This window comes from Callionymus lyra, chromosome 6, assembly GCF_982586985.1.
Source record: "Callionymus lyra chromosome 6, fCalLyr1.hap1.1, whole genome shotgun sequence".
Taxonomy (NCBI): domain Eukaryota; kingdom Metazoa; phylum Chordata; class Actinopteri; order Syngnathiformes; family Callionymidae; genus Callionymus; species Callionymus lyra.
The window spans coordinates 10,848,757-10,874,059 of NC_141823.1; the positions used below are offsets into that span (position 1 = coordinate 10,848,757).

General features: G+C 34.7%; 2 protein-coding genes across 2 annotated transcripts in view; one reads left to right on the forward strand and one right to left on the reverse strand.

Annotated features, from left to right (window-relative positions):
• Positions 1–716: 716 nt before the first annotated feature.
• Positions 717–11,786, reverse strand: gpib (glucose-6-phosphate isomerase b). Its single transcript, XM_087793589.1, has 18 exons — positions 11,601–11,786; positions 11,433–11,523; positions 11,290–11,358; positions 9,763–9,882; positions 9,610–9,693; positions 8,198–8,344; positions 7,406–7,477; positions 7,294–7,338; positions 7,167–7,220; positions 6,813–6,873; positions 4,708–4,751; positions 4,488–4,640; positions 3,193–3,322; positions 3,054–3,130; positions 2,111–2,239; positions 1,953–2,028; positions 1,823–1,889; positions 717–934 (listed from the first exon to the last, which is right to left on the reverse strand). Exons 1-18 carry the CDS (start codon positions 11,717–11,719, stop codon positions 811–813), a joined length of 1,662 nt encoding a protein of 553 aa, XP_087649715.1. The 5' UTR covers positions 11,720–11,786; the 3' UTR covers positions 717–810.
• A 3,181-nt stretch (positions 11,787–14,967) lies between these two features.
• garre1 (granule associated Rac and RHOG effector 1) overlaps positions 14,968–25,303 on the forward strand; it is a 34,999-nt gene continuing 24,663 nt past the window's right edge. Inside the window, exon 1 of the mRNA XM_087793580.1 lies at positions 14,968–15,018. The gene's annotated coding sequence lies outside the window, so the exon portion shown is untranslated. The remainder of the gene's footprint in view (positions 15,019–25,303) is intronic.

Consider the following 25,303-nt stretch of genomic DNA (forward strand, 5'->3'; position numbering starts at 1 on the left):
GAGTCATTTTTTATCTTTAAATTGAAGTATTAAAGTGTTACATTTTAAAGTGTACAGTATTATTTATACATTTAACGTATTTTATTGCATGCTTACTTATTTATTAATTTGCATTATATTATAATATATATACATTATATACTGTATATACATATTTTTCTTTTAATCGTGAAACAATTATATATACATATGTTTTGTAATTCTCTGTTCTCTTATTTATCATTAAAACGTAATTATTCATTTAAATTATTTAAATTAATTATATTTAATATATATATATATTTTTTTACAATTTCTGGTTTTAACAGATTAACTTAACACATTAAAAACTTTTTTTTTAAATCATTTTACCTTTATTTTATTTGAAATGATTACATTTTTGTTTGATTTTTCAAATAAATAAAACTATATTGCTCCTCAAAAATATTAAATACTCTCAATATAATCCTTACACTTTTATTTTCGCGATGAAGATTTTATTTATTTCATTTTCAGGTAGACTTTAAAAATTATTATTTATAATCTGATTATTGTTTATATTATCAAACGTTTAAACGTCTGTATCTAGCATTACGCTCTGCTGCCATCTAGTGGCAACTATTAACAGCTGCTCTCTTTTGAAAACTTAGTGCTACACCTGTCTTTAATTATATCCCAGCTACTTGGGGTGAGAGGCGGGGGACACCCTCTCCAATAACACGAGACAGACACACGTGTGTGCAGAGATGTTTATTTCCGGTGAAAGTGCATATTTATTTATTTTAGTGCAACATTTGTGGACAGCAGCACGCATGCGCGGAAGTGAGGCGCTCAGGCGAAGTTCTTCTTGAGGAAGTTGATGAGTCCGTTGGTGGAGGAGTCATGGGAGTGAACCTCAGAGGAGTTCTGCAGCTCTGGCTCGATCTTCTTCGCCAACTGTTTGCCGAGTTCAACTCTATTGTTGGAAAATAAAAATAAAAATAGAAATACTGAAGAAACTGTTGATTTAATTATTTAATTGACTCTTCTATATGTTTATTTAAAATTAAATACATAAATAATTATTGTTAATATTCATTATTTGGTTGCAGATGATTACAGATATATATATATTTTTTTTATATCTTGGCGTGCTTTTATTTCTGTCTTATTTTTGCTCCCACTTCCGGTTCCTCAATTTCGTCAAATGATTGACACCTGTAACCTCTCAGGTAAGAGGCTGCGGCTTTAAACTCTTTTTTTTACTGATACATTTTCTACCATTCTTTTTTTATTTTTGTTTATTAAAACACTGTTGTTGGAAAATATATAGCAAACAATAAATAAAATACAAAATTAAGTATATCCAGTTTTCTTTTTTATCATGGAATGTAAAAATATGTAAACGTTAAATTACAGAAATATTGAAGGAAAACATAAATATAAATGGAAATGTATTAAAGGTAGTACATAGTAAATCTATACTTTTTTTTATGCGTTTATTTGTACTCGTTTCATCAGATTTTTCGTGTTTTTTTATTTAGTTTTTATGTATAACATTATGGAACTTGTTGTATTACAAACTGTACATGAGAAAATTAATGAACAAATGTTGCTCTTTTCCCGGTGAATAAATTGAATATTACATAACAAAACATTTTTTAATGAAGACACATAAATAAATGTTAATATTAAAAAGTTTAACCTTGTTAATAAAAGTCAATATTAGTTAATTTAATTTACTTGTTCAGTATCTGAAAATCAATTTGCCAAGAGTCTCCTTTCATGGTATGAATATAAAATGGTTGTTTAAAGTCGTCGTCATGAAAAAAGAAACCGTGTCTTCGTAACTGACTGATCTTACCCCCACTGGTCGAAGCTGTTGATCTCCCACATCACTCCCTGGATGAAGATCTTGTGTTCGTACATGGCTGCGAGAGAAAACACAGGATGAGCGAGTGTTTGCAACAACAGTCGAGCAGACGGTCGTTCACCGATGAGAGCCCCGAGTGTGTGTGGGGTCACTTTCTTGAAGACGATGGAGCTCGTGGGTCTGTTTCCCTGGAACACCTGAGGAGACACAACCCACGTTGATGGTTTCCACCTCAGACACCAGTTCATAAGAAGAATGTTAAATGATCAGAAGACTCGCTTTGTGAGGAAGGATCTTCTCTAGAGTCTCGCCGCTGACACCGCCGGCCTCCAGTTCCTTCTTGGCCTCCTCGGTGGTCTTGCCCCGCATCAGAGCCTCGGTCTGGGCCAGGAAGTTGGCGAGCAGGATCTGAAGAAGAAAAACATGGTCACCAGAGAACTGATCCACTTATATATGAAGGAAACTCAGTCTGGAAATTGTTTTGTATTCATTATATCTTTAATTTATTTTATTTTGATTTATTTACATAAAAAATGTAAATAGTTTATATATACCATTTTATTTATTTTGTTATTATTTCATTTAACATTTTCACTATTTTACCTTAAATTATTTTATTTAATTTCCTTTTTTAATAACTTGATTTTCTTTTCATAGTACTTTTCTATAATTATATTTAAAATATGAAATATGTCAACTCTTTAATTAATTCGTACGAATTCTTACACACTTTTTTTGTCATCATAATTTTTATTTATTTAATTATAAGGTGGCATTTTTTTATTTATATATATACAGTGTATATATATATATATATATATATATATATATATGTTATATATTATTAAATGTAACATATGTTACTGATATCAACAGGAGAATTACCGTACGCTCTGTTGCCATCTAGTGGAAAGTACTTGAACTAATAAAAACGTGTTGACCTGTATATTAAAGTGGTTTCTTATCTTAAAAAACAGGGTCATTCTTACGCATTTATGCATCTATTCTGCAGTTAATACAAAACTCTGCAGTGAGAATTCTAACCTGCTCTAGTAGAAGAACTCACATTTCTCCGATCCTTAAAACTCTTCACTGGCTGCCAGTTTCTTTCAGGATCAGTTTTTAAATTCTGGTTCTTACTTTCAGATCTATTCATAGCTAGACCTTCCATCAGTGATCTGATCCAGACTTTATCGTCATCAAACGTCGTTGTCGTGACTACCTTGTGGTGCAGGTTGTCCCTGATTGGATGTTGCGTCTGAGCTGGAATGAGGAAGTCACATGGCACCATACGTGTCCCTGAGAGGAAACAGCTCGATATTAAAAAAAATCCTTCTAGTTTTCAAACAGCGGTGCCGTACCTTGATGGATGAGCTGGTAGAAGGCGTGCTGGCCGTTGGTTCCTGGTTCACCCCAGACGATGGGTCCGGTGTGGTAGTCCACGCGGGCGCCTTGGTTCGTGATGTATTTTCCATTCGACTCCATGTCGCCCTGAAGAACAAACACATGACTTTATCTGATGGTGTGAATGATGAAGGTTTTATTGTCTTCTGACCTGAACTTAGTTACACAACTTTAATCCAATTTGAACCATTCAAACTTTTATCAATCCAGCTTGTTCCCGAAATGCGAGCTATGTTCTAGCTTTCTTTTATCTCTTCCACTCTTTCTTCTATTCCTCTTTTTCTACCCTTTATGTCTCCATTCACTTGAATGGGAAAAATCTTCAACTCATGTTTCAACTCCTTCCACTTTGACCTTCAGGTACTTTCATCTACTCACACCTAGAAACTTCATTCAACTTTAAAATCACTTTTGTCTACTTCCTACTACTAATACTACTACTTATATTTGTACTTCTACTACTACTTCTACTTTTACTACAAGTTCCACCTATACTTTTACTACTAATTATACTACTTCTACTACTAATTCTACGACTACTTCTACTTTTACAACTAATTCTTCTACTACTTCTACTTCTTCTACTACTTCTACTACTACTTATACTTCTACTAATAACTCACTAATAACTAATACTGCTACTTATACTCATGCTAATAACTAATTACTACTACTTCTTCTACTCCCACTACTAATTCTACTACTTCTTCTACTCCCACTACTACTACTATTCATTCTACTTCTACTACTAATTCTACTACTTCTTCTACTCCCACTACTACTTCTACTACTAATTCTACTACTTCTTCTACTCCCACTACTACTTCTACTACTAATTCTACTACTTATTCTACTCCCACTACTACTTCTACTACTAATTCTACTACTTCTTCTACTCCCACTACTACTTCTACTAATAATTCTACTACTTCTTCTACTTCTACTACCTCTACTCCTACTACTTATTTACTACTTATTTTACTCCCACTACTACTTCTAATACTACTGCTTCTATTTCTACAAAAAACAAATTCTAGTTTTTTTTTCTTTCTCCTTTTTTTCTTCTTGTTCCTCTCAACCTTTTTCACATCAGTCTTTCTTCTTTATTTCATCATTTCAACTATTTTCACACATTTTTACTTTAAATACTTTCAAGCTTTTCACTTTACAGATTCAGCAGACTCAGCATTCACACTTCATTTTCTTCTGGAAATGCATATTGACTAGTTTGTTATTTATGTTTGATAGAAACCTGCTGGAAGTAGGCGGTGAAGCGATGCATGTACTGGTCGTACGGCAGCATCGCGTGAGTCTCGGCCTGGAAGAAGTTAATGTACCAAACTCCCAGCAGAGCCAGGAGGACCGGAGCGTTCTTCTCCAGAGGAGCCGTGCGGAAGTGGTTGTCCTGCAGAGGTCAGAAGATGGTTGAGTATTGAAAGGAAAATTCAAGGTTGTCTTGATGAGCAACTTACCATCCAGTGAGCTCCGGAGAGAAGCTTCTCAAAGTTGTCAAAGCCTGATGATGAGAAACGAAATCTCTGAGATAATCTCATTTAATAAGAAATAACAATGTTGCTAGATCTCACTAAGAAAAATAATGATTGGGACAAAAAGTTGAGGAAGAAGTTCTTGAATAAAAAGCAAAGTCAACCACAAAATGAATGACATAAAGGGAATATAAATATGTTGAAATAAAGTGAAAAAGGTTGAGAAGAAGAAAAAAGAGAAGAGGAAGAAGAATATAAAAAAGGATAAGAAAAAAGAAGAGAAAGTAGAATTAGAAGTAGTAGTAGTAGTAGTTGTAGAATTAATTTATATATTTATATATATAAATATATACAGTGCATATATTACTGTATCCTCTCGTCCTCAGTCATCGCTGGGATGAATAATAAATTCAATTATTTTATTGTATACAAGCTATTGGGATAAAACAAAAATAGAATAATATTTTATTCAGTTACACGTATTAATATATACAGTGCATATATTACTGTATCCTCTCATCCTCAGTCATCGCTGGGATGAATAATAAATTAAATGATTTTATTGTATACAAGCTATTGGGATAAAACAAAAATAGAATAATATGTTTATTCATTTACACGTTTTAATATATACAGTGCATATATTACTGTATCCTCTCATCCTCAGTCATGGCTGGGATGAATAATAAATTAAATTATTTTATTGTATACAAGCTATTGGGATAAAACAAAAATAGAATAATATTTTATTCATTTACACGTATTAATATATACAGTGCATATATTACTGTATCCTCTCATCCTCAGTCATGGCTGGGATGAATAATAAATTAAATTATTTTATTGTATACAAGCTATTGGGATAAAACAAAAATAGAATAATATTTTATTCATTTACACGTATTAATATATACAGTGCATATATTACTGTATCCTCTCGTCCTCAGTCATCGCTGGGATGAATAATAAATTAAATTATTTTATTGTATACAAGCTATTGGGATAAAACAAAAATAGAATAATATGTTTATTCATTTACACGTATTAATATATACAGTGCATATATTACTGTATCCTCTCGTCCTCAGTCATCGCTGGGATGAATAATAAATTAAATTATTTTATTGTATACAAGCTATTGGGATAAAACAAAAATAGAATAATATGTTTATTCATTTACACATATTAATATATACAGTGCATATATTACTGTATCCTCTCATCCTCAGTCATGGCTGGGATGAATAATAAATTAAATTATTTTATTGTATACAAGCTATTGGGATAAAACAAAAATAGAATAATATGTTTATTCATTTACACATATTAATATATACAGTGCATATATTACTGTATCCTCTCATCCTCAGTCATGGCTGGGATGAATAATAAATTAAATTATTTTATTGTATACAAGCTATTGGGATAAAACAAAAATAGAATAATATTTTATTCATTTACACGTATTAATATACACAGTGCATATATTACTGTATCCTCTCATCCTCAGTCATGGCTGGGATGAATAATAAATTAAATTATTTTATTGTATACAAGCTATTGGGATAAAACAAAAATAGAATAATATGTTTATTCATTTACACGTATTAATATATACAGTGCATATATTACTGTATCCTCTCATCCTCAGTCATCGCTGGGATGAATAATAAATTAAATTATTTGAATGTATACAAGCTATAGAGATAAAACCAAAATAGATAAATATGTTAATTATTTTATATATATATATATATATATTTATATAGTTCTGTTGAATCTCGATATCTTGAAAAAAACTTTGCGATATCTATGTTTTTCTCACAGCACTACTTATATGTGAAACACAACTTAATATCATATTAATTCATGTTAATATTTTAGATTTTAGATTTTCTTTCACCTTGCAATTATCTTTTATTTTATTTTATTAGTGCTTTTGCACAAGATTGTGTTTTAGCGAGATTGTATTTTGTGTCACTGGACATTGGTATGTTTATTTTTATTGCTGTTTGAAAACAGTTGCTGCTTGATATGAAATAAACAAATCTATAATCTATAATCTTTTAATGGTAACGATGGATACGTACCGATGTGAAGAGCGATACTCATTCCGATCGCTGACCACAGCGAGAACCGTCCGCCGACCCACTAGAACAACAAATACACACTTATATTCCTACTCAAGTGTCAGTCGATGTTATATAATCGTGATTATATGACCCGTCCTCTTCTTGATCCAACAACTGAAGGCCTGACCTTTGATGTACAGTGACCTCGACCGGTGTTAAAGGTCATAACCAATAATAACTGAGTCAGACTGTGGGGGGGTGTGGGGGGGGGTGGGACGTACGCCCCGAGGCCAGCAGCTGTTGGGTAGTCAGTCCTACCTCAGGGGTCATAAGTCTATGGTATTAATAGCACTGAGGCTGAAGACCACTCACGTCCCAGAACTCGAACATGTTCTCGGGGTCGATGCCAAAGTCCTTCACTTTCGGCTGCAGAAAATAACCGTGAAAAAGTCTGTTAGCGTCGAAATAGTCGAGGCGCGAGTGGATGGAAGAGACTTACGCCGTTGGTGGACAGAGCGACGAAGTGCTTAGCGACGGCAGCTTTCTGTGGAGAGAGAGAGAGAGGATTGATCAATGATACGATCAATTATTGTAAGAGTGGACAAACTCACGTCTTTGGCGTGTTCAAGAAACCAGGCTTTTGCTGACTCAGCGTTGGTGATGGTCTCTTGTGTGGTGAACGTCTTTGGAGAGAAAGAAAAACCTTCTTATTGGTTTTTATAAAACACTTCATACAATTTTTGCTATCAGTGATACAAATACTTTTATATTGAAGTTACTGTTTTCTCAACTCATGAGAAATATGCTTCTTGGAGGAGGTATGCTCCATCTTAGTGCTTTTTGAATTTCAACGTACCGTACATGTTTCTTTGTTTTTTACATTGATGAAGTTGAAAATTGTTTGATTACAGTTTAATTTTTTTCCACTACAGTTGAAAATTGTTTGAGTTCAGTTGGTTTTTTGTTCTAAAGTTGAAAATAGTTTGATAAAAGTTGAAAATTGTTTTATTTCAATTAAAAAATGTTTGATTACCATTTTTCTTTTACTACATTTGAAAATTGTTGGATTTTCAGTTGAAAATTATTTGATATCAGTTGAAATTTGTTTGATTATAGTTGAAAATTGTTTGATTATAGTTGAAAATTGTTTGATTATAGTTGAAAATTGTTTGATTACAGTTGAAAATTGTTTGATTATAGTTGAAAATTGTTTGATTAAAGTTGAAAATTGTTTGATTATAGTTGAAAATTGTTTGATTAAAGTTGAAAATTGTTTGATTATAGTTGAAAATTGTTTGATTAAAGTTGAAAATTGTTTGATAATAGTTGAAAATTGTTGGATTAAAGTTGAAAATTGTTTGGTTCCAGTTGAAAATTGAAAGGACTAAAAGCGAGGCACGTACCTTAGAGGCGACGATGAACAGTGTGGTCTCAGCGTTGAGTTCTGCCAGTGTCTTAGCGATATGGGTTCCATCGATGTTGGACACGAACCAGACCCGGGGTCCCCCCTTAGAGTACGACTTCAGAGCCTCGGTCACCATCAGTGGACCCTGTCATGTTGAACACCTGAGTGAGTTCTGTTACCTTTTAATCCATGAATAAATGTGTATATGTCTGATTTGAACAGATTCTCCTTAGAGGACATGGAAAAATAAGTGATCCAGAGAAGTTGAAAAGGAGCTTCTTTTACTTCTCAAGATCTTTTCTGCTTTTTTTTATTTTTACTTTTCTTTAGCTTTTAGAGATGATTACATCTTCTTAAGATATCTTTAAACCTCTCAAAATCTTTTTTACTTCTCAAGATCTTTTTAAACTTCTCAAGATATTTTTAAACTTCTCAAAATATGTTTTAACTTCTCAAGATATTTTTAAACTTCTCAAAATATGATTTAACTTCTCAAGATCTTTTTAACTTTTCAAGATCTTTTTACCTTCTTAAGATATTTTTACCTTCTTAAGATGTTTTAACTTCTCAAGATCTTTTTAAACTTCTCAAAAAATGTTTTAACTTCTCAAGATATTATTAACTTCCCAATATCTTTTTACCTTCTCTAGATATTTTAACCTTCTTAAGATGTTTTAACTTCTCAAGATCTTTTTACCTTCTTAAGATCTTTTTAACTTCTCAAGATATTTTCAACTTCTCAAGATCTTTTCAACTTCTCAAGATCTTTTCAACTTCTCAAGATCTTTTGAACTTCTTAAGATCTTTTTAAACTTCTCAAAATGTGTTTTAACTTCTCAAGATATTTTTAACTCAAGATCTTTTTACCATCTTAAGATCTTTTTAAACTTCTCAAGATCTTTTTAACTTCTCAAAATATGTTTTAACTTCTCAAGATCTTTTCAAACTACTCAGAATATTTTTTAACTTCTCAAGATCTTTTTAACTTCTCAAAATATGTTTTAACTTCTCAAGATCTTTTCAAACTACTCAGAATATTTTTTAACTTCTCAAGATCGTTTTTGTCAACTTATATAAATCTTTTTTCAACATATCAATAACCTTTTCATTACTATTTAACTTTTTGAACATCTAAATATCTTTATTTTACTTTTTATTATTTTCTTCTTCTTTCATGTCCCTTTGGGGCTTCCATAGATTTGACGTATTCACAGAACTAATAGTTAAAGTTAAAAGTTGTAATGTTATTTTCCATGCAAATGTTTCTTTTTTTTTTAATGAACATTTTTGAAATTATGTTCATAACAAAATCCTCGAGCACATGTATCAATCTCAGGCTTGGGAGGCAAATCTGGACCGAGAAGATATTTTTTGTGGACCTCAAGAGCTTTGTTACATAAAGACACTCACCAGGTCAGATCCTCCGATGCCCACGTTGACAACATCTGTGATGGCCTTCCCAGTGAAGCCCTTCCACTCACCACTGCGAACTCTCTGCAGCACAGAAACGTTTCCCAGATGAACACCTCACCTCGGAGATCTTCTCTCAGATCCTCCACTCACGTGACAGAATCCCTTCATCTTCTCCAGAACCTTGTTGACCTCCGGCATCACGTCTTTACCGTCCACCACGATGGGAGTGTTGGAACGGTTCCTCAGCGCCACGTGGAGAACAGCGCGACCCTTGGAAGAAGATCTCATGAAGTCTGACAGTAAAATTGTTTCTTCTCCTCAGGCCTATACTACTCGTAATACATTAAAGTGAATACTTTAAGAAAACCCTCACAGGAAGTTTTTTTTTTCAGTCACAAGTAGTAGTAAATTATAGAACTTTTTTTCCCATTTCATTTATACAATCAAGTCTTAGTTGGAAGTTTTTATAGAAACAAAATCTACTTGAATGTTTTCATTTTAACGTTAAAAAGGTCATAATATTTACTACAAAGCGCATTTTAACAACAGTTTTTATGTAGACCTCATAATGTCTGAGTAAAGCTCTAAAACTAAGCCATTTTTTTTAAACAGTAAGCTAATGTGTTTTATTCAGCTTTCATTCAAATCTAAATAAAACCACATTTTTTTATTTTTTCCATCATGATGAAGCACATTTTTTAATGTTGCCACTTGAGAAACTTAATTGCAGAATTTCGGTTATAAACATTTCAAACGTGGGGACTTAGTTACAACATCCTTAGTTAAATCACCAATGTGTTAGATTTAACATTTATTTTTTCCGCCCCCCGGTGTCTGAACGGTGTAACTGCAACGTCGTGGAACCTCCGTTATCACATGAATTTGTTTAGAAAATGAGATAAAAGGCTTGTGTTGTGTCTGTTTCTGGCTTCATACTCATGATGACTTCAAAATATCCTTTTGCAGTTCACGTGACACTCATGCTCTCCAGAAGGGTTGTACAGGCAAAAGTTACACAGTTAGAAACTTTGTTTCAACTATAGCTAGAGAATTCTACTCACAGTAAAATAATAAAATAAAATAATGTAGACTGTAGTGCCGTTTAAAAAAAACATGTTTGGATAATAAACTGATGTTCATTGTTTAATTAACCATCTAGAAAAGTAAATACATCAGAATGTATTATATATATATATATATATATATTTTTATTCACAATTAACATGCAGATATTCACAGCGTTTGTTTATTTTTGTGTTGCAAAATAAACTTCCAGCCACTAGATGGCAGCAGCTGTAACGTCCTCCGCAGCTAAAGTAACAATTAAATCCTGGCGATGACTGGGAACGAGAGGATACAGTTGAATACATCATCTATAAAGGCTATTGTTTTGACATATTTTGTTGTCAAAGGAAATCAGTTACGACTTTGTGGTCTTTAAATTCTGCAACGCCAGAATCAAGTACTCGACAATACTACAAATATATCCTTGTTACTACAGTATCACAATATGTCGTATTGTGATACGTGTCGGAACCTAGTCGCTCTAACTGTTAAGGTTACATCTGCCGTGCTACTGTAAGTCTTCTCGGTGTGTCAGGATCGGTGGACCAGTTCCAGCAGCACAAATGTCAACAGAGGTCGAGATACTGCTGTCATGTGATCTGTGGTCTGTACCTCGGTGAAGTTGATCTTTTCTCCGGAGAACATTTTCTCTCTGGCCGCCTCGATCCCCCTCGACTTACCCTGCAGACACAAAAATCCACCAGATGTAAAACAACACTAATAATTTATCTCTATTAACTCTCGATCTTGGTTACCAGGTCGACCAACATCTTCATGACTTCCTCGGTGACCAGGTTCTTGGAGTAGTCCAGCAGAATATCTCCATCTTCCGTGGGCAGCGACAGGCTTTCAAGATGAGAAACTCTCACTAATAGGTTCGTAACGAAGCCACTGATTCAAACATAAAAATATAAAAAAAGTACCTGAGTTTGTTGAACCTCTCCTTGTCCGAGTCGAACATGTGCCTCAGGTTGAGGTTGAGCGCATGTGCCTTGTGCCAGTCCTGCAGCTTCTTGAAGTTGGGGTCGTGTGTGAGTCCCATGTTGTCAGGAGGGTCTTGCCGGGTTCTGCTGTGTTCCACTGAAGACACTGAGTGCAGCTGATCCAGTCCAGGGTCTGTGGGGGCATTTGTTGAAGGGCAGGCTGTGGCTCCTCCTGCTCTATATTCAGTGTCGTCTCTCGTCACACCTCAGACTGTCAGGCCTGACTCACAACTACTGAGTAGAGCAAGAGTTTTATCTTTGTCCCTGAAAGTATACAGCTTTAAAAAACTATAAAAAAAAATGCATTACTAATTTAATTTAATAACTTAGTAATAATAGATTAATAAGTTGTATGTATCAAAATCCATTTTACTTTGCTCTAAAACGCACATTTACAATTTTGTAATTTATATTTCACAAAACCAGTTTGATTATCACATTTAGATTTTACGAATCTATGTACAAGTTGCTGATGACGTTCACATTATAAAAAAACACATTTGAAATTTTCTGATCACGTTAAAATTGTACGAAACATTTGATGATAACCTTGAAATTTTACGAAACACATTTACAATGTGCCGATCACGTTTAGATTTTACGAAACACATTTACAATTTGCTGATCTTGTTCATATTTTACGAAACACATTTACAATTTGCTGATCTTGTTCACATTTTAAGAAACACATTTACAATTTGCTGATCTTGTTCATATTTTAAGAAACACATTTACAATTTGCTGATCTTGTTCACATTTTAAGAAACACATTTACAATTTGCTGATCTTGTTCATATTTTAAGAAACACATTTACAATTTGCTGATCTTGTTCATATTTTAAGAAACACATTTACAATTTGCTGATCTTGTTCACATTTTAAGAAACACATTTACAATTTGCTGATCTTGTTCACATTTTAAGAAACACATTTACAATTTGCTGATCTTGTTCACATTTTAAGAAACACATTTACAATTTGCTGATCTTGTTCACATTTTAAGAAACACATTTACAATTTGCTGATCTTGTTCATATTTTACGAAACACATTTACAATTAGCTAATCTTGTTCACATTTTAAGAAACACATTTACAATTTGCTGATCTTGTTCACATTTTAAGAAACACATTTACAATTTGCTGATCTTGTTCATATTTTACGAAACACATTTACAATTTGCTGATCTTGTTCATATTTTACGAAACACATTTACAATTAGCTAATCTTGTTCACATTTTACGAAACACATTTACAATTTGCTGATCTTGTTCATATTTTACGAAACACATTTACAATTAGCTGATCTTGTTCATATTTTACGAAACACATTTACAATTAGCTGATCTTGTTCACCTTTTACGAAACACATTTACAATTAGCTAATCTTGTTCACATTTTACGAAACACATTTATAATTAGCTGATCACGTTCACATTTTACGAAACACATTCACAATTTGCAGATCGCGTTTACATTTTACGAAACACATTTACAATTGGCTGATCACATTGACAGTTTGTGCAATATATTTACAATTCCTTGACACATTTTCAACTTTTATATTTGGCACTAGGAGTTTACGGAGATGATCACATTGACATTTTAAGAAACACATTTACGATGTGCTGATCACATTGACAGTTTGTGCAACAATTTACAATTCCTTGGCACATTTTGAGCTTTTATATTTGAGAGTTTACGGAGATGATCACATTGACATTTTAAGAAACACATTTACAATTTTACGTTCACATTAACATTTATGAAACTTATTTACAATTTGTTGGTCACCTTGACATTTTCTGTAACACATTTACAACTTTTTAAAATATTTTCCCCTACAACTTTACAGAGCTTGACACAAAACAAAATATGTTTTCTTATATCTGTTTAAATTTAATAACCCTATCAAAATAGATGAATCAATTCATCATATCAAAATCCATTTTACTCACTCACCCTGAAATGCACATTTACAATGTTCTGGTCAAATCAACATTTTATGAAACACATGAAACATTTCACTGACTTAATAGATTAGGTTAGGTAGAACTTTATTGATCCCTCAGGAGATCCGTTTCGGGAATTATTTTTTTTTCCAATTAGACACAGCAATACAACAATTATTCATAAAAATAAAAATAAAAATAAGGATAAGAAGAAAGAGAAATAAAGAGAAAGAACACTTTCTGAACTACATTTCCCAATTTGCTGATCAAAATTGACAGTTTGTGCAACACATTTACAATTTGCTGATGACATTGACGTTTTAAGAAACACATTTACAATTTGCAGCGCAAATGTAATGTTGGTGAAGCAAATGTACTAATTATTGATACACATTTACAATTTTGATAAGCACTTTAACAATCATGAAAACATGTCGCAGAGCACATTTAAAAAAACATTTTAACAACTCACTGAATACATAAACAAGTCATGATTCACAATTTGCTGAAAACAAACAAACACTATACGCAATGTAAAAAGTTTGGGATGTTTACTAAATTAAAAATGTGTACGAAGAAATGTAATTTTCTTCAGCAGGCTGTAAATGTATAGTGCAAATTTCAACCAGTAAACATGTGTATAGAAATGTTCATTTTCTCAGGAAGTTGTGAACTTGGAAGATGACATGATAATTAAATACAGTTTTGTCGTTTGGAGGTACTTGGTTCAAAGTGCATATATTAACAGTTTACTCAATATTCAATTTCCTTTAATCTTAAATAAAATTTGGGTTGAGATTTGGTACATTCTCCTTATGTTCTCATTACTCTTAGATGAAGATTTAAATAAATCAAATATATTATTTTATGAAGTATGTTTGTAGATGATATACAGACTTTACTTTTCTCACACCTCTAAACTCTAAAAGCATATTTTGAAAGTGTAGCTCCTTGCGCCCTCTAGCGACCGTCAAAATAGTTGTGTTAAAATATGCAGTATCGCATATCGAACAGTAGAGGGGGTAAGATGCTCATTCTGTGGTTCAGACAATTTTATGAATGAAAATACGAGCTTGTCAAATCCATGTGGATAATGTTAAAATTAAACGTATTAGTTGAAATCTCCGTGTTACTATTCAAACGTAAATGTATACAAAACGTTTTTATTTTAGTAGGTTTAAAGTGTGTGATCATGCTTAGAGCTTAGAAGATTGTTTTTATCACGAGTCAAAGGTACTTATTTCAAAAATATAAATGAAAGAAGATTTAGAAGTTGCATTAATCGCCGGAAGTGGTGAAGCGTATACTTTTATTGTGAAGGGGCCAGGCAGGATGTGCCGGCGCTTTCGTTGACGCCTCCACACAGACAGTGGACTCGCTGTCAGGAGAGGGTGGATGCTAGAGCTGGTGAGCATTTTATTTTTATTTTTATTAACCTAACCCTTCTGTCATTTTTTTCTTGCATTTCACGTCAGCGCCGCGTCTCGTCCTCGGTGTGTGTTTGTGTAGAAAAGTGTAGTTTGTGAGTCTCAACATTTGAACGTGTGTAAGGCTCGCGACCGTGTCGCAGGGAGAGCTAAGCGTTAGCATCTTAAGCTAGTCGCGCCGATGATGCCTCTCTTGTTATCGGTTTTTTTAAAGTCTGACACGCCGGTTCTGGTTCCGCACTGTTGGGCTCGATGGCTAGTTTTTTTCAAGTTGTTTTTTTTGTCAGTGCGTTTCGGGTCATGATGTTTTGGTTATTTAAACCCCCTCCTATGCTCGCTCGTATCCGCCTATGCTAGCGGGGAGGAGCGATTGGCGGCACCGCTTTTTTTTTTTTTTCTATTTCTGTTTTTAATCGAAGTGTGTGAGATTTTGACTCACCTTTGCTCGGTGACGTGCTCGGAGATCCAGGTAATGTACACGAGTGTGAGGTGCGAGAGGCTAAACTCGACTGCATGTTTCTGTAACAGAGACTTTTAACTCTGACGCTTACAGCACCGACTTGGAATGTGGATCTGACAACAAGGTTCTCTGCACTGGTTCTGTCGGTAAAACTGTCCTAAAGGTTCATCTTTGAAAGGGATTCAGTCCGTGAAGTTATGATCTCCTGAAAGCATGGGTTCTCTTCGTGTGTGTGTCAGCTTTGCTTTATACATCTTTAAGTAGGGGTGTGAGAAAATGCCGATACAACGCGATCGGTTTCTCACAATACTGCAGCACTGTGTAGATTTTATTTTATTTTATTGCCATTCAAATACTATTTATCGTTATTATAGTTCTTTTATGATGGGGATGCATCGATCTGACTTTGACGGTGCCGATACAATACCGATATCTTGGCTTTGAGTATCGGCCGATCCCACACTGTTGTTAAAATATTTACTTTTTTTTGCCCCAAGTGAACACTGTTCATGCTTTTTGAGTATAAAGCACAAATGGCTACATATGGAACAACAAAGTTGGTATTTATTTTTTAGAAAAGTGTTGACATGTTTACAAGCCTTTTGAGAACACAAAGAAAGTACAGTTGGATAGTAAACTTTGTTTCTCCTATAACAATCCGAATGCAAAGACAGGTCTGTGGAACAAGATGCTATATACAAAGTGACAATTTTGTGAGTAGTGTCAACAAAACTGCATGTGTCGAGCTCTTGAAGTACACATGAAAATGTCAGAACAAAATAAATGAATAAAACACTTTTAAGATAAAGATTTTCTTTATTTTTATCAAACACTCTATCGGGGGCAAATATCGATCTATGTTACCTAGAAAGTATTTGTGGATCAGACCTATTTAATCGATACCCCATCTAAATTTGAGAGGCTGGATCGGACCGATACCAGGATCGGATCCGCGTATCCCTATTTTATTGTTCATGTTTTAATAAAGAGTGTATGAACTAATATATTTTTTTAAATGTACAATTAACTTTCTAATACGATAGATGGCAGTATTCATTCCATTCATTTTAGCTAAAGAAAAATTGAAATCCATGATCCATTGGGATGACTGAGAACGAGAGGATACATTACATTTAAGCTGTTATTTGGATATATTTTGGTTTCAAAACGAATGAAAGCACAAATGTTTCGTCAAGAGTTGTCCGTAAATTCTGCAAAACACCAGAGTCAAGTACTCAGACAATACCTTAAATATATCTTTGTTTCTATAGTATCTTGATATAGATCTATATATTGTATCGTGATACGTATCAATTGCTAGATTCTTCCTAATTCACACCCCTACCCGTAAGTATTTTTTATTTTAGCAAGTGAGTTGAAATAAAAATAAGGCAATATACAGTATATATCACGATACACGATTTTCTTGCATCATTTGATATGGATTTTCCTCTTTTTATTTTTTAAAACGTTGTTTTTAAAATAAAAGCTTTGGAGCATATGTTAGGAAAACTAAGTAATATTATTAAAATTGTTTATTTAAATTAAACAAATGGCAAAAGCAAGAACTTAAGAACAATCTCCACTGTATTAAAGTAGAAAATATAACAATCAATACTAACAGAAAAATATCTTCTAATGTAATAGTATGAGAAAACTGCGGCCAGAGAAACTTGTTCTTAAGTTATACTGCTATAGTTTTGTTTGCTGTAAAAGTTATCTTGGAAATTGCGTTTGTCTGTGAACTTGAGATCTTCTGCATTGGTGGTAGAAACTGTTCATGCGTGTGTAGCATTCTTGCTTTATACACCCTACGTATTTAAAAAAGAAAAAGATTTCTTTTTGTTCAGGATGTCAAAGGATCATTATTTTAGCTGCAACATCTTGTTTCCATTACCCTGGCCATGTCACCCCGTAGAGTTTCGATGAAACCTGCAACAGTGTGAACCGGGAGATACTGTTTCACATTCCATCTACGTAGTGACCGAGTTTTAAATAAAAACAAACAATAAAAGAGACGAACAAGACCGTGGCTCTGCCCTGCTGGAGATGTTGTAACCGTTGCATTAATAGTCCTGGTGAGTCTCCAACTATACACGGCGCAGCAGAATGATACTGTCGAGGCGTTTGTAATCTTACCCGTCGATGTGTTTCGCAGATAATCCGTGCAGATTGGGATTACTCCCTCAAATTACTGGGCTGTGAAGTGGGCCAACTTTGTTGGTTTAAGAATTCAAGACCAGCCTAATAACATATCTGTTGGTTCTTTACCAAAGTATTCTTCCATGATATAACCTGTTGAATATTTGTTCAGTTTCTAATATCGTTTAAGGTTTGTTTTTAATACGGATCATTTCATTCACTTAGAATTTTTATTTGTGATGTTCTTGCTATGTGATAGTAGGGCTGATCATAGGCACTATAGGACCCTTCTTTTTAGTCTTAAAACCTTTTTGATTTGCGTTCATGTTCACCTAAATAGATGGACTTTCCAAGACATGCACAACAAACTATTAACAAGAGTGAGAAGCCTTTATCCAGTTCTTGGGATCAATGGATTCCGTCAGGAAGAGCAAGACATAGCTTGTGTTTTAACATTGGTCAAATAAATGTATCAATCACTTCAGTGGGCGTCTCTCCGGCCCGTGGCTCCAGCGGACGTGCTCGCTCGGAACGCTACGTGAAAACATCTACATCTATTTTGGGTTACAACTGACTCACAATACAATAATAGTTTAGAGTGTTTGACAAACTATGGATACGCTTGAATGTCTGAGTCTCTCAGCAGCTGAATGTGTGCGTTTGTGGAGACAAAACTGTTCAATTGAAGAAGAATATTACAATTAAAAATGTAACACAAGTTTAGTTATGAATGTAAAAGATTTCCAAATTTAATAAATCAACACTCGGTCTATAACTATTATTGTTAAGTATATTATATTTAGGAGACATTTAACACATTGATGATGAAAAAACTTCTTCCAGATTTCCTCCTTCATTTTGAAAATTTGATGAATAAATTTAAATAATCTAAAGGTTTCAAGAACTAATAACAAAAAAAATCATCCTGCACGAAAGTAGTTGAAGTCTTTTAATATATTGATGGACTGCTGAGTTGTATTCCCAAAATGAAAATTTGGTTAAGTTGGCTCTTGGTAAGACGGGTTTGAAAAAGGATATTCATAATGTATTGACATTATGTTTAAAGCACTCTTTGAAATGTTAACGTTGTGATATTTATCTATGCAAAAGGACTACTCTGGAGCACTACTTTACCTTGGCAAAAAAACTGTTGCTACTTGTTTGAAGGTGTACTTTTGCCACCGTTTTATTCTTGCACCGTTTGTCATGAAGTGGTTGGTTTTGCTTCCCGAAGGGGAAAAAACTGGGCTTTCTGTGTTTATTGCTCTCACCAGAGTGAGAACTGTCACTGTCGTCATAAGTGTTCTCACTTTCGGAACCTCTGCGGGCCTGCATGTATTTGGTTGGGACAACAAATCGGCCACTTGTTGACATCTGCCACAGCTGTGTCACTATGGAAATACATGCTTTGCTCCGCAGAATTCCAGTCTCTGTTTGAACTCATTCTCTTTTCACGGCTGATTCAGCGGTGTGGCTCAATAGTCATCCGTCTGTTGACCGCCGCTCACCCCCATCGGCCTTCTTTCCTTCTTTATTTGCGTCTGTGTTTGTCATGGGGTCATATGACCGAGCGCTTTCCTTGAGCTAACATTGAATCCGGATGCATGTGTGAGGAAGTTGACTCGCAGTCACAAGATTACTGTTTGTGATTGCCTCGGGTGGAGCAGGAGCCTGTTCTGTGTACCGACGCCGTCCCTAGACCCGTGAGCGGTTCTGAGGAAAAGCTACTGACGTGTAGTTTTCCAGATGTCATCTTACCCCCTTCTCACATGCTTTGTACATGTTTTTTTTTGTAAAAAAGTTTAGTTTGGAATATGCAATGATGTCACTAGATGAAAAGTTTAACTCAGTAAATCAAAAATGGCTTGACAACTTCTGAAAATATTGAATAAAACAGGTTTTACTTACTGAAACTGAGATTATTGACCTTAAAGAGTAAATACACAAGTTTAGATGAAACCATAATGTGTATTTTTTTTGTTAAAACATTCATCATATTGACAGAAATGTTCTTCCCAATTGAGTTTATTCCACAGATATCTTTGAAATTTTGACAAGCCCCTTAAAAACCTCCATTTCGTCATTATTTAAATGGGGGGAAAAGCATTTTTGTTTTGCAAATATCAAGGTTCTCTATTATATTTATTTGATGTACAGTTTATCTTTTGAAACTAGTAGCTTGCCGTTACGGTGACCACTTAAATAGGAATGAAAATACGAGAAATTAAACATTTATAAGTTTACAAGTTAAAGCAAGTTAAAGCTTTGGCATACTTTATTTTAATTTTTTTTAAATTTTAAGCTGACAAAATAATTTCCATGTAGCATCAACTTCCAAACAAGAAGATTCCTTAAAGTGGACAACAAATTCTTTACCCTGGTCTCTATAAAAAATATTTATGGCCCAAGTATCTTAAATGTTATGTGTCGTCCACCTCCCAATTACTGAAGCCAATTTTGCACACGTGACACAGGCAGGCTTCTTTGTAAACGTCTGGGAACAAGAAACCTCTTGTCAACCAGCAGTGAGATGGTTAATAGCTAAAAGGGAGACCGTCTCAGTGCCTGGGAAATCCCATCCCTGTCTCCTGGGAAACCAGTTCAGTTTCAGTTTGTGGTCGGCTATTTGCCCTTCGGTTAGCGAGGAACATGAAGGTTGGCGCTCTTGAGAAGATCAAATTGAGCGAGACCTCTGGAGAACTCAAAAGCCTTAAACGATTAATTGTGAGAGAGAATTCATGGTCAAGAGCCAACTTTTTGAGTGCAACTGTCAAGTGTTTTCGCGAGTTGAAGGAGTAAGACATTGTGTAACTTCTGATCCACCGTCATTTTACCTCAGGAAGAAATTCTTGCTTGATTCCAGGTTAATAATACATGTCGCTCTCCTGTGCCGAACTGTAAGTTGTGCCTGGTGTTGAGCGAAGCGTTTCAATCCCCACAAGCCTCTACCAGCCTCCCGTGAATGGAACTGACGTCAGTCTTTCATTATAAATCCATGAGTCTGCCACACTAAACACTCTTTTGTACAAGAGCTATGCTTGTGGCCGTGTCAGAGCTTCAGTTTTCTTTTCTGTACTGAACTGCAACTATGCATTGTGCCTAAATTGAGACCAAATCAGAGTTTTCAGCAGCATAAACAAAGCGCTAAAACCCTCATAGTTAAGTTGTTTAGTAAACTTTTTTACTTTTAAAATTACATTATATGTAAGAAAAAACAAGTTAACTTTAATGTAGGTGCTATGACACAGAACACATCACTTTTCTAACCATTTTATGTGAAAAGACTAGGGTTTCCAAGCTACTAAAACTTTCAAGTCACTACCATTTTTGATACTACAAGGATGCAAAAAGACGCCCTCGAATTCCAAGGAATATTTATTTTTAACAAAATCTTAATCGTTAATAACCTCAGTTACAATATATGACAATTATCAGAGCCACGTGTTAAAAATGTATTAAAAAAAAAGAAACTGCAACTACGATAACAAGTTTAAAGTCTGATGTTGTGCAAAAATAGTTAGTTTTTTTTTTTTTTTTGAAAGTGAGTTGCATGTCCGGCCACAAAATTTTAGTGTCAATACTTTTTTTTATACTACCTTGCTAGAATAGACTTAATAATGCATGAAGACAGAAATGATCACTTATAACTTGTGTTGTACTTACTCACTTTAAATTATTGTTTAACTGTTTAGTAACAAGCATTTAAAATGGACAATTAAGGCTAAAAAGAGCTAACTATCTAAAAGTTAGCGACAAATGGGACAGTAACTATTTTAAATTAACAATTTAACCGATTTTATGAAACGTAGCTCCATCTTTCTATTTAAGGTATTAATAGCTGAACCCTCATCTCCCTTCGAATGTGACGGACTGGCCCGGCTCTCTTTTCTTAAGTAAGTAGGGTTAGTTTTTAAAATACAAGTCTGTCTAAGCAGTGCATACCTGTGTCCCTTTTATTACAGTGGCTGTGTCTGCTATTTTTATTGGAGCCATAAGCTACTTACAACGTCTGTTATAACACTGCAGGTTAGCCTAATATTATCCAGGCTTGTCAAGTGTCTGAGCCGTCGGTCTGCGATGATGAAGTCTAAGGATTTATACAGTCCGAGCCGACGTCACCATTTTGAACTGCTCACTGGGATAAGAATGTTTTCGTTGTCATAGATATCCTGCATTATTGTATAGTTGGGATAAACAAACAGACGTGTTGATTTTTATTGCCTTGGGATTTTTTTATTTTTATCGATTCATTAGCAAAGAAACAACGCTTTATAACTGTTTTTCAACATGTATTTCTTGTTCTCATGATATAAATGAGTGATAAAGACACAGGCAGCAGGATACCCGTAGAGTAGATATATTTCGTATACATAAAAATAGCTAACAGCTGCTTTTGAATTGCTTTAGCTGAACTGGCAACATTTTTATTAGAAATTAATCTTTCTGGTATATTAGATTATCCAAATGTTTTTGAGATAGCTTAATTTGTTTACATTTCATATTGTTTATTTTTAATTGGATAACAAATTATTTGCTACTTTTCTTTAAAATAATATTTTGCACTTTATCACAAGCTATAGACGCAGTAGCATGAGAACCTTTTGTTATTTTAAGAGTCTTGCCAAAATGCATTTTTCCCACCTTGAATCTTGACTTGCTGCTTAGGCAAAAATCCTAAAGAGGTTTTTATTTTTATCTTCCTCTTGCAGGCCATACAGCTGCATTGGCGAGAGTGTTTTTTTGGTGCGCTGGTATGAGGAGATCTCGGGCCTGTTACAATACCCTCCTTGTGTTTGGTGGGCTCGGGGAGCCTGGCTCAGCTCCTGTCACACAGTTGCTCACAGCACTTGTCCTGTCATTTGGACTGACCTTCTCGACCCGTCTGACCATTCCCAGACTTCGCTACTGCTTATCAGCTTTTCCTGGAATGTGTGTCTTGTACCAAAACCCGGCTGTGGTGGAAAAAAAAGTTATCAAACTTATTCATTGATGAGTCATATCGAAAAAAGCGATTGTTGAGTCTTCCATAAACTCCTCCATACTTGCTCTCTTGAACCCACATCAGAATGGTTTGGAAAATGCATTCCTTTTCCTCATTGGCAACAGATGTAGACGCAAACGTCTTTTTCCTTTTGCAGCCGAACCTTAAGAAGAACCTAAAAACAGTCCTGTGAAGACCATGGGACAGCTGTTAAGCCCATGTCGGCTGAAATAGTCTTCTATGGTAGGCTAATGCTGAGCCTGTGGTGGAAGCATCAGAGGACTTGTTTGCTTCTTGTTTCTTAACCACAAATCGATAGATTCGTTAGATAGCAGTTGAAGTTACCCTTCAAGAATCTGGTTATACGACATGTATCAGGATACAGAGACGACAACATGATATATTGTGATACTGTAGTAAGAGGGATATATTTTTAGTATTGTCGAGTACTTGACTCTGGCGTTGCAGGATTTTCTTGACGAAGTTGTTGCAGACCACATGACTCTTGTCAAAGTTGTTACTGCTTTTATTTGTTTTCAAACCAAAAAGCTACTGGAGTAAAGTGTATCCTCTAGTCCTCATTCAATCACCAGGATCTTGCAGGATTTTATTCTTTCTTAAGCTGCGGGAAATGTAATTGCAACACAAAACACATACACAGTGCATTTTAATTGTATAAACCACAGAAGAACTAAAATAAAAATATGATTTGAAAGCAAAAAGAAAACTTTTAAGTGCTGTTGAATATCTACGTGGTATTGTAAAAAGGTATCGCGATGTTTAAGCGTTTCCATATTTTCTTACACCCCTACTTCCTCTCCTCTCTTGTTATGTTGCATCTCCTCTTTGACTTTCCTGGAAGTGTCCTACGATTTTCACGGTAGAGTTTAATCTTAAACTGAAAACGATCCTGCTGGTCAGTGGTTGGTTATTTCTTTCTCTGACCGGCATGAATGCGACAGGTAATGCACACGCGCCGCTATGCACGACTACGAGCTCACGGGCAATAGCATACTTGGCTTTAGATGTTGGTTGCTGGCGACGGGGTGCTTGCTCCAGGAAACCGAACCCCCCTCCCTTTTCCTTTTGTAGCAGCTGACAAGAACTGCAAGTGCGGAGGTATAAAGCTAACATTAGCTACACGTAGCGTCTGCTAGAGGAAGGACGTTGAAGAGGACTGGCACTAATCCAGTGAGTCCAGGGGGGGTTCCTAATATCGCAGGCGTTTGTTTGGGTGCTCTTTCTTGGACCGTCTTTCCGTGCAACGGGATGTCAGCTGTTAGAGTTACCCAGACTAGCCAACAGGTCCCATAAATATTAAAGCCTTGTCAAGGAATAACCCTTCCTCCCACTTATCTATGGCAAGAATGGAATTCAAAACCAATAACAGGTTTAAGTAAAATTGTAGGAATAAGTAACTCATTTTCAAAAAAAACAGTTGCAGACAAAATTAAAGAGAACTTAATTCAGATGTTCCATCAATATGTCCTGAAACTTCCACATAAACATTTTACTATAATTTTCTTAAGATTTTCTTGCTAGCAGACAAACACCGATGAAAATATTCTTGGTTACTCAAGGGTAAAAGTTTAGTCACTACATCCCAATATAAACTATGAAGACGGAAATCATTAAGATATGTTGCAGGTTAATCCGCATTAGCACGTTTTCCAAGATGGCAAATGCTTTGGTGATATATTTAGACAATTAACAAGATCTTGATTTAAATAAAAAATGTGTTTTATTGACTACTTGAAATCAATTTGAATTTAGTGCAACAATAAAAACAAAAAATATTTAGAAAGAAATAATGTGCTTATTAGGTAACACGGAGTTGAATGTTTTCCCCCCAAATGTAAAGTTAGATTGGGAAAATCATTATCACAACCTAGTATTCATAACATTTATAAATATTATTTTGCTTTTCTGTCTTTGCTATCTTGCTATGCTATTACTAGTATAAATGTAACAAACGTACATGTATCTGCAATCTTTCACAACCAGTACAGAAGATATCTGCAACAATCGTATGGTATTTATAATGCTTCGGATCGGCCTTCCCCGGAAAGTGAGCATGAGCTCACTCTTGCCGTCTCTGCCCTTGTGTTTGTGAAAGGAAGTGAAGGTTTGAAGGTCAGGGCAATGCCGGCGGGGTGGCTCTTGGTCGTGGAAGTTTGGTCATTGCACAACTGTTATCTATTTGGCGACTGTTTTTATTTTCACAAGTGGTTTGTGACCCGACTGATTCAATGTGGGGCTGCACGATTGTGTAGTCGTTCCATTGGCTCATTGCTTTGCTTGAAAGAATGACGTGTATCTAACTGTTTTGATGACGGCTAGTGTCCTGGTTGTTGAGTCGATTCCCTGGATTATCAGCGACTGTTGAGTCTATACTCATCTACTACACTTGTACATTTCCGGTAAGAGATAAAGCTGTAATGCTGTTTTGACTATTGATGACATGAATATACGAGGGATTTCCCAATTAACTATTTTGAATTGACCTTGGTGATGATTTATTGAAGATGTAACATGAAAACGGAAAGATTTGTCTAAAGTTTGAGAAAATGAACAGAACTATGCTTTCAGCAGATTAAAAAAAACAAACTATAAAAACAAATGCTTTTGGTCATAAGGTCTAGATATAACTCTTAGTCATAGTGTGTAGTGTGTCTTGTAATC